Source organism: Agrilus planipennis, unplaced genomic scaffold, assembly GCF_000699045.2.
Source record: "Agrilus planipennis isolate EAB-ADULT unplaced genomic scaffold, Apla_2.0 scaffold10, whole genome shotgun sequence".
Lineage (NCBI taxonomy): Eukaryota > Metazoa > Arthropoda > Insecta > Coleoptera > Buprestidae > Agrilus > Agrilus planipennis.
This window is the reverse complement of record NW_020442465.1, coordinates 2,715,577-2,726,673: the sequence shown is the minus strand read 5'-3', so window position 1 is coordinate 2,726,673 and position 11,097 is coordinate 2,715,577. Positions and strand designations below refer to the sequence as shown.

The 11,097-nt window shown below is 32.3% G+C and overlaps 1 protein-coding gene and 1 long non-coding RNA gene across 2 annotated transcripts in view; one reads left to right on the top strand and one right to left on the bottom strand.

The window, feature by feature from the left end:
* Nucleotides 1–5,683, top strand: part of LOC108734087 (DNA-directed RNA polymerase II subunit RPB1-like) — a 40,298-nt gene extending 34,615 nt beyond the window's left edge. Inside the window, exon 3 of the mRNA XM_018465487.1 lies at nucleotides 4,596–5,683. Coding sequence (XP_018320989.1) covers nucleotides 4,596–5,427 — 832 coding nt within the window. The 3' untranslated portion in view covers nucleotides 5,428–5,683. The remainder of the gene's footprint in view (nucleotides 1–4,595) is intronic.
* The window catches only part of LOC108734089, a 218,468-nt gene that overhangs the window by 54,515 nt on the left and 152,856 nt on the right, over nucleotides 1–11,097 (bottom strand). Inside the window, exon 3 of the long non-coding RNA XR_001937330.2 lies at nucleotides 3,158–3,250. This is a non-coding gene — a long non-coding RNA (uncharacterized LOC108734089). The remainder of the gene's footprint in view (nucleotides 1–3,157; nucleotides 3,251–11,097) is intronic.

The window sequence follows — 11,097 nt, the reverse complement described above, 5'->3', positions numbered from 1 at the left end:
CTGCTTTATAACCCAACTACTTCTACTTCGAAATATATTTTTTAAATTATATATATATATATTTAAAACAAGTATAAAACCTAATCTTTTTACTGTAAAAGAACAAATACAACAATTTATATTCATTACACGCATCTAGGACAAGATAAAATCATGTAATTTTGTTGGTTTGTTTTTATTTTACATTATTAATAATTTTTGTTCATTTCAATATATGTTTACAACTTTAATTTTGTAAATATCTATACTTTTTAATTAAAGCAAAAAAAATAGTATTTCTTAGAACGGTGAATGTCTGTGGAATCATTCAAATTCAAAGATTTCTAGACACTTTATACAAGACGAATTTTATTCTTCTGTAGGAATAATTATGTATTAGTGAAATATTTTATGTGCTTTGGTGAAAGAAACGCTCAACCTAGACGCATAAAATAACCTTTTAATAAAAAAAAGTATATTTCAGGTTCTTAAGAAGTCCGACAAGAAGATAGCATGATGTAAAATAAATAACTTGCTAAGTGTCTAAAAATACCAATTTAAAGCTTTCCAGTAATAATAAAGCAAAATTTTTTTTATCTAAAACAGAATCACGAGTTTTTTAGAATGGAACCGTTATAGATAGTTGTAGCCGAAAAGGAATCGCAAAAATTATGATATTTATTTTTATAAATAGGTAGGACGTAGAAAATAGACGTAAATCAATTAATAAATCTATGCATTAGCTATTCAAAACTATAAATAATTATCTTTTTACTTTACATTTAAACCAACATAGCGGGCCCCGGTACATCATTGTAAAACGAATTCTATACTATACGCTAGTGGCGAGTTGCGAGAATGCATCCAAAGGAGACATCTTTAAAAAAAAAAAAGGCGACGTGATATAGGAATTCCTAACAAATACCTTCAACTATCTTTTCATATAAATAAGTCCAATAAAGGAAACTGTAGGCTTTTGAGCGGTGTTTCGTTTAAACGATTTTGAGAGTTCGCCTAGGTTAGGTTAGTCTTCGAGGAAGCACGTGATATTTTTAGATTTTTAGATTTACCAAACTATGCATCTTCACTTGTGTGCCATAAAGACAAAAAAAATTCGATAAAGAAATGTGTAATTAATATATTCAGTGAACTTTTGGCCTTTTCTGTATAATGTTCTCCGTATATAAGGTTTTAGCTTAAGTAGAATCAGTTTGTGAGACTCTCATGAGACAAAATTGTATGCAGAATTACTTGATTGTTAAGACGTTTCTTAAAGGTCACCAATCTTTTGACGTATTGAGAGTGTTTAATTAAAAATGTGTTAAAACAATTTATATTATTATGCCGTGTTTCCCGAACAAATTTTAATTAGATACTGTTGGTTAGTATCATATTGTTTTACATTTAGAGAGTATATTTTTGGACTTGGCGTGTTCGTTTCACAAAAAATTAATGTGTATTGAATTGAATTTGTAGTAACAAAAACTAATTCACTTTAATATAATGAAATTAACATTACAAAAAAAAAATCTTCCACGTATTACATCGTTGATAATGATTATACATTGATTCGACGATTCGGTGACTTACTAAGTTTGGTTCTTACTGTCGTTAGTACCGCTGTCACTTTCCGTAGTTTAGTTGTAGAACAATGGTGCGTATATAGCCAGGAACCTGGGTTCGATTCCCGACGAGGGCGCAACAGCAGCAATAATTTTTTAAATAATTGTAAAAATTAATAGCAATTTACTGTGATAAAACCTTACACTAAAAGGCAAAATATCGGTGTTTGCTATAATAGAACACTTTTTTGTTACTTGATGATTAGTATAATAAAACTTCTCTAAAGGAAGAAGAAATAGATATTGGATAGTAATTTAATATTTAGGACCAGTATTTTGCTGGGTTTGTTTGGGGTTATGAAAACTAAATCGTGATCTACGCGTATCTAAGGGCAATTTTGAACTTTAGAACCATTTCCAACTAGGTTCACCACCATACTAGAATAAAGTCCAAAATTATGTCGTTTATATGGGCTCTAAATTGGCAAAAAATTATAAATCTATTTCACTTCTATCGCATATTGCAATTGGATATTTCTAACGGTAGTTAGTTGACTAGTGGCTATTGATTAAACGATTCCATTCTAAGATATCGTTATGGCTTACGCTATATTTCTCTATGCTGCTAACGTTAGCTCCTATCTGTCATAGAGTAATGACATATAGTGGTTTGAATCCTTAAGAAGAGGATGAAAAATGTGTAGAAAAAACTGCATCAAAATCGCCTCAAACACAGTCAGCCAGATGTTGCATTTTAATACGTACTTATACAGTTATTTTAATCAAAATTCGATTGGGTACTTCACAGTGTAACGACCACAGAATATTGAGAACAAGCTGACATTTTTCCTAAATTACGAACGAAAGCTGCCTTTATGGAACCATAGCTAGTAACTTTTAAACTAGAAGTGGAATAGAACCCCACATAATGTGAATAGCATATCATTTAGGATAGACGTCCTTAAATTATGACCTCACTAAACTTTCGGTTATAGGAACGAATCTCCCTTGACCATAAAAATCAATAATTCACTGCTGCAAATCCCAGATATATTTGGTACTTCTCCGGACTTATTAACTCGGGAGATGTTTTGTTCATTGATTCATCTTACGTTAGATGTGAAATGCCGCTTAAAAGTCAGACTCGTATTTTTTTATGAGACATCGCTTGTAATTCAAAAATGAAATTATGTCACGTGTTTAAGCTAAAAATATGGTGAACTGATGTCGCAATTTGGGTTTTAAGGCCTCGTCGGCTAGAATTGTTTTCTAACGTTTCGTTAACACGAGTAGAGAGCTTCTTCAGAGGTCCTTCTATCCCGAATCAGGACATCAGTTCATCTACTGGTCGCGAAAACTTTATCAATTTGTAAAAATATGGCGTCGCAAAATCTACGATTTATGAAATAAGGGGAAAAGAAAATTAACCTTTAACGAAGTTCGGAATTTTCCAGAATAGAAAAAAATTTTCCAAGTGGTTTCTTGATTAACGACAGTTTGTTTTGAGTGTGAAACAATTAAGCAAAAAGCAAACTTAATTCATTAACAAATATCCGAAAATAATATACAATCAACGACCAGTGACGAATAATTTGATGAAATATTGTAATTCTTACCTTACATGGAGAAACCATATTATTATTTTGCTGCTGCCAATAAGCATACGTGACGTATTCGTCATGAATATGTTCTGCATGAATCCAAAAAGTCTGAAAAAGAAACAGTTTTTAGCACTTCATAGGAATTCACAATCACTTCGACACTAATCTTAATGTTAGTAATGTTGACTCAGATGTTCAAAGCACAGAATTTCTTAGAAAACATATACAGTGTAAACTCTATATAACGACACTTAAGGGACTGAATATTTTTTGGCGTTATAAAGAGTGGTCGTTAAATCTAGAGAAATAAAAGATATTATTTTACTATTCTATAATAATATGCATTTACCAATATATTACCTACACATTTTGCACACGAACATTATTATTCATACATTGCGTANTTCCAAAATAAAACCAATATGTATCAAAATAAAATCAATGTATTGATAAATTTGCAATTAAAATTAATCGCTATAATCACCTGTAGACAAGAGTTTAAGAAATTTAGTGATTTTTTCTTGTTTTGAATTTTGAAATTAGTCCACCCGGTTACATCATTTATAAAAGTCACCTCGGCACCAGCCAGTAGTACTCAAACGATGCTGATACGTTCAAAAATAACACCGAATCCTTTTCTGCTCGCTTATATTTTTTCTAAAAGCCGCTACATTAAGGGGATTCAGCAATACACGCGCCGTAGAGTAAAAACATGCTTATCGGTTCTAGATATCATGAGTTTAATGTTTGAAACAGAGGTTTGAAATTTTATAGTAAGATACATAGAGCTTTGTTCTAAAGCCTGTCGAAGGCCATTTTTTTGTTTTTCATTTCTATTGAAAATACGTGTCCTACAACAAGCATCAACTTTAAGCACTTGTAAAAGCTTTTAATGACCGTATTATTAAAAACCAAAAACGTACCAAGTTAGTGTAAACCTTTGTCTGTTACCATACAAAAAAAATCACATATTTATCTTGCAGCGTTAAACCACAATGTTGAGAATAGGAACCCATGTTTTTGGAAAAATTCACAATAGGCTCGAGCGGTCTATTGCGGGGAATCCCCTTAATAAATGACATCGAATCTTTTTCTGTTTACCGATTGCATCTGCGAATAATGAAATTTTTAGCCGCGGATTACAATTTTTTCACCAGTGAATAGTGAAAACGCGAATAAGGAAACCGTGAATAAGGAACTTTTACTGTACTTCAAATGCTTCCAAGTTCTTGATCAATTAACTGATTTTAACCGTTTTTTTTTAATTTGTGCACATATCAGACCAGCCTTAAAATTGGCAGATGGTTAAAATATCTTTTCAACTTGGACTGTTGAAAGTAGGAATTTACTTTTTAATCAGAAAAAGATATTGTAAAAATACATTAGCTTTCCTGATCAGAATTGCAAAATTAAGTCCCAACACAGTGGCGTAACATAAAGATTTTAATTCAAGGTACCTGCACGTTAAGAGCACTCAACGCCATTTCGAACCTATGTCGAAAGAACAATCGTCGGACAGCTGTCATTCGCCACGCCTCTCTAGTCCTGAAAGCAATTACACCTTGGCAACACTCAGTCCTGGTCCATCTAGCCAGCCGTACACTCCGAATTATTATGAAGAGAACAATAATGACTACAAAACAATCACATGCAACAATGCCACTTACTGCGGCGATAGCCCCAAATACATGAGTCCGCGCGGTAGCAGTAGCCCGAAATATTCGTCGTACGGGGGTAGTAGCCCGAAATACATATCATGTGGGAGTAGTAGCCCCAAATATCCATCATGCGGTGGAGGTAGTCCCAAATATATTTCGTGCGGGAGCAGTAGCCCCAAATACTTACCCCCTTCGTACACGACTTGCGGTAGTAACGGTTACGATATTAAATATAACAATAATTGTGGTGATGTTAGCGGTAAATGTGTGAACAGGTACGGATCTAGCAGCGACAAGTACGACCCGAAGTACAAGTCGTTGCCTAATATGCAGGGTTACTGTCAGGATTCATACTACAAAGCGAATTACGTCGGTGAGGGTAAAAGCAAAAAGGAATCGAAACGAGGTCAAAATCAACAGCAGCCGGCCCTGGAAGTTATGAAGAAGCGACGACTGGCCGCGAACGCGCGAGAGCGACGGCGCATGAACAGTTTAAACGATGCTTTTGATAGACTGCGTGACGTAGTGCCGTCGCTGGGCAACGACAGGAAGTTGTCGAAGTTCGAAACGTTGCAGATGGCGCAGACGTACATTGCTGCTTTACACGAACTACTGCAGAGGGACTGAGGCGTGTATCAGTGGCGTAGACAGAACAGTTGCGTATGTTTAAGGTAGGATAATTTCTTTGTAAATAGTTTATTGATAAAAGATGGTATTTGACTTGTGCAATAAATTAATGGAAAGCTTACTATTATGTTATGTTAGTTTGCTCAATTTTAAACTGTGATATTTTCTATTTGTTCATACTTTTCACTGAATTTACTCATACTTTGTAGGTGATCTAATTAAAATTTTGTGAATACTTTATGTTAAACACCTAGGAATTCGCTTATAACGACCTTGTTTAGAGGGACCAATCGCTTACTGCGTCATAGTATTCAAATTTAATTAATTTCATCGTAAAATGTTACATAAATACTATCTCCCTTACGATAACTCGAAATATATGACACACCGCTTTAAGCGACCGCTCTTCATCTACTTAAGTTGTTCGGTTACAGAGAACAGTTTAATAAATTGTTTATATTTGTGGTTTTTATTTCATAAAATTTTAAATTTAGCTTCATTTACATGCCCAACGCAATGAATAAATTAAATGGATGTAGCATATAACGATGCCAGCTCGGCACGATCTAACAATCATGGGTTATCTTCATTGTAACGACTTCTACAAGTAATGACATTAAGGGTTATTTAAGTCTGATATATTCCTTTAAATGTTTTATAAAATGAAGAAAAATTTTTGATGTCAAAAATTTGACTGAGTTTTCGTTTTTTGTTAATTCAAAATAATTTTCCCAAGGAATTTCATCTAGCTTGCTATTTTAGAATCTTAGATGAATGTTGTTTTTTAATGTGTGACCCTATCGTCTGATTTAATGATAAGTTTATAAATCATGCTTCGTCACTGCCTAGTAGGTACGCTAATAAATAAAAATTAATAATTTTGGCCATAACTCAATTACATATATTATTCTTACTTGTGATTTCTTTTCTTTGATCGCTCTACTCGTGTAACATTTTCATTATCTAATGATTACGACTCGTCTGTTAGATTATTGTTAGTCATCCAATATAAATAGTCGTGTATTTATTTATATTTAGTTAGGCTATCCATAAAATACGTTACGCAAAATTAATCATTTTTCCAGCCTCCTACCTAATAGTATGTCACAAAATCTGCACGACCTTTAGTGAAAACAGTAATGATAATCCAAATAATAATAATAATCGAGGGAAGAAACAAGGTTATTTCAGACTGCATGTGAATTACCATCCGAGCCGAAGGCGAAAAGAACTATTTTGTCAAGTTAGCGCGGAAAGCTCGTTTTGCATGCTATGAAATAGGGAAGAAATAGTCTCTTTTCAGTCGTGTTTTAGTCGGGAGGAAATGAAATTAGTCTTTTGAGCGCATGCGCTCAAGTTTATGGGCATGCGCAGAAATCAGTTGTTCAATGACAATGTCTTCCTAACCTCTAAATCATTTACTCTTATTTCGCCAACTATCAATTTAATGACGAGCTTTTCGCACAAACATGACAAAAAATAGTATACGTACCTCTGTCTGAAAAGTAGATACTTCAGACTACGTGTTTGCAACTCACACGTAGTCTGAAATATCCACTTTTCAGACCTCGTTACGTAAGGTACTATTTTTTATCGAGAATAAAAGTAAAATTTACAGTTTGAAAAAATGAAAAATAGATATAGGTATTTTAAATGTCACATTTGTTCCGACCCATTCCCCTCATTGCCAGTTATCATCACCTTAGACAATTGCTTCATTCCGCGTACGTATTTTATTGACAACCCCTTGTACTTTTTTCTACTATTATTTTCATCACTGGTATAATAGATATTTATTATTATTTATGCAATTTAATTTATTAAATTAATTTAACTTTAGTACTGTTAAGACTATTAGAAGTATAATTTGTAAATTTCGACTGCTTAAAAGTAGTTTCATTATGGGACACGTGCAATACTTGGCAGATAATGTGCAATATTTTGAAATATGTGTGCAATATTTTAGTCATTTTTTACATAGTAGATAATAAGTATAATAATTTTCCTCATTTCGTGCAATACATATATACACATATTTTTAGATGTAATTTATATACATTTTGTAGCAAAGTAGAAAATTAATTTATTATTTTTTTTTCGAGGTTAAGGGCTAGTGAGAATTGTTTGTACAAACATTTTTTGTATTAATACTGTGCAATATTGTTTATGTGTTTTTTTCAATTAGTGTAAGGTGTATACTTCATTTACTTTCTGTAGCGATGTGCCCTTTTCAATGGCTTGGATGCGCGCTGGCAAAATCGTAGGTACGGAGAAAAAAACTCATTATACTCTCGACTCTTGTTCATTAAACATACTTTTTCATATAGTACCTGCCAAAAGTTTTGTTCAATCATGAGTAGTAGTGCGAGTCGAAAACAAGCGTTANAAAAGAAAAGAAAAACAAGTGAAAATCATGCATCAAGCTTTTTCAGGAAGAACCACACACTTTCGAATAATGTGATGGCTTTTTAGAAACATCACAACTTTTATCATTAGATTGCCCACACAGATTATTCAAAAAGATGTAGTGAAAAAGAAAATAAATAATATCCAATTAATGACATTACACGCCATCTATCGACATTTGCTGCTTACTGAAGTATTTTAAGTGTGAGGCATGGCCTTACTAATCATAGTATGAGATATAAAATGATCGACATTGTGATTTACATCAAGGAATTATCCTGTTCTTTTATTATTTTACCACTACAACGTACAAACATACGTCGTAACTACTAATATTATCAGCAAACCTTATATTTAGTCCAAAAAAGTAAATTTTTTTTCTCTTTTTACATCGGTGAATGTTAACAAACGCCACTGTTTAATCCGAAAAACATTGTCACCAAGCAAACTTTTATCTTCTCTACTTTTGATGGGAAGTTAGATACGTAGGAGCCTTATCGCCACACTTAAATGAATTAATTAAATATTCAACTTACATCAAACAGTCTTTGTATTCTTTTAACAGACACCCACGCTTCGGTGAGTCCGTTCAATACCCACGGAAAATTGTTTAAAGGGCCAATCAACATATTTAAAAGAGCCATGCTTGTGAAAACTGTTGCAGCAGTAAGAACATTTCCCAATAAAACGTACGTTCCAAAAGTTAAAATGGAAATTAATACTGGTGTCGTTGCCCAAAAGTATACGCACATTGCGTCCAAGTACTTTCTGGCTTTCAAATATTTAAGTTCTTCCTCCCTTATACCTGATATACATACGGAAATTATTACAAAATCTTCATTTTTGAGACCTCTCAAACATCCAAATTAATTAATTGTTTTCAAAAAAATAAATACATAAGTGAACCAATCAGCAATGACATAATCCTTCATCTAACCGTAAATAAAAAAACCAATATAACAATTCTAGAATAGTTTTATTATTTGTTGCGTGCGGTCATCTGGTAAATGTCTAGATGGTAGGGGGGACCGAAAGAGGTTAGGGGGGATCGAAAGAGGGTGGTCACCTGAGTAAAAACCCATAAAAAAATTGCGGTCTCACCCCCATAAAAAGTTATGGGGGTTGAAAGTGTATTATTTTGTCAATTTTTATATTACATTGTAAATCGATTATTATTATTTAAATAAGGATGTATATTTAAAAGATGTTTAAAATCAAAGGTGCTACTGTACTTGAAATACTCTACCTACATACATACATGTAAACGTTATTACTTTACCATCTAAGTTTGTTAATGGTGAAGAGTCTATCAAGATAATATCTCTAAGACATAATAAGCAATTGATGATGACAAGTGACAAGAAGATGAATTTAGTTTGGATCTCATTTCAGGTGTACTACTGACACGGGTTATAAATAAATTATAAATGGATTAATGAGCTAATCAATTACCTATCCAATTATACTGCAATAGACATTGCGAGTTACAAATATAAATCAATAAATCATAAACGGTTTCATGTAGAGGTAACTCGAGACAAAAGATGCAGATGTTCAAAGCAGTAGTTGTATACACCTATACCTTTTGTCAAATTGAAGTCATCACGAAATCTGGTAATTCGTTAAGTAGCTGGTTACTACGAGTTCATTATTTTTTTTTTTTGTTTCTTCAGCGATAGTCTTTTCTACTGTAACATAATTTTAAGATGATATAAAACTAAATGATACAACTAGAGATGTGCAAACTGGTTTTTGAAAATGAAATTTTTTAGCAAATCCTTATTCTCGGTTAATTTTATTTATCTTGTTTTATTTATTACTAACCCGTGTTATGGTATTTGTTTGTGATTGGTCATTAAATAATCAACAATTATTAGCCGGATTTTACACTTTTCGAACTTGCCAGTACAAGTAATTTATTCAGAAGTTCTGAATTAGTTAAAGGAATTTTTAAAATTCAAATAAGCCCCTTCATTCTAAAGATATTAAATAAACTAATGCAATTTTAGTTATTAAAAAATGATGTTATTATTATAAAAATAAAAACATCAGAAATATAATTATTCAGTTGTATTTTTAAACTATTTAAGATACATATTTGTGACGATGACAGTTTATTTTTCTGTTCTGTTTTTGACCTAGAAATTATTAATAACTTGCGCAACATGTAAAAACTGTTTAAATAATTTCTTTATAAATTCAATCAATGTAATATGTTCCTTAAAGTAGTTTATAGTATTTTGAATTTAAAGTTTATTTTAATAAAAACTGGAAAATCCAATTGTCGTTTTTGTATGACCCTTATTTTTATTTTATTCAAAAAAGGAATTGCTGAAATATTATGATTTACGGTTAAAAGAGGGACACACAGAAAGGTAAGTGTCAAACAATTTATTTAGGTCCAGGATGTTTAAAACTGTTAACATTATTCCTTATCAATAAATTCCGGTTTAAGAAATATCATAAGGTCGTCAGTCCCAAGACTAGTTGAACACGCATCTCTACTCCTTTATATCCTCAGCTAACCTTCGCATTTCCTCAAAACTAGAACAACCACATCCATAACTATTTGTGAACAGTAATCTAATCTAGTTCTACCTCTACCCCTCCTAACTCAATTTACTGCCACTAATATATCTGTGACTAGACCTTCATGTCTGAGAAGGTGTCCTGCCAACTTATCTAGCCTATTTCTTATTGACTTCCATAGAGTCCCCTACTCTCCTATTCTTTCTAATACCTCTTCATTTCTAACCTTCTCTATCCACGGTATCCGCATCATTTGCCTGTAACACCACATTTCAAACGCTTCTAACCTTTTCTTTTCCTCCGCGCTCACTGTCCGTGTTTCGCACCCGTATAATGCCGTGCTCCAAACATACACCTTTAACAACCATTTTGAACTACTAAATTAACCGTTTGCGAGCATAGAAGTGACTTCTTTTTATTAAAGGCGGCTTAATCCTGCACTATCCTCTGCTTTATAACCCAACTACTTCTACTTCGAAATATATTTTGTGCAATATTTTGAAATATGTGTGCAATATTTTAGTCATTTTTTACATAGTAGATAATAAGTATAATAATTTTCCTCATTTCGTGCAATACATATATACACATATTTTTAGATGTAATTTATATACATTTTGTAGCAAAGTAGAAAATTAATTTATTATTTTTTTTTCGAGGTTAAGGGCTAGTGAGAATTGTTTGTACAAACATTTTTTGTATTAATACTGTGCAATGTTTCACATTTTAATGTAT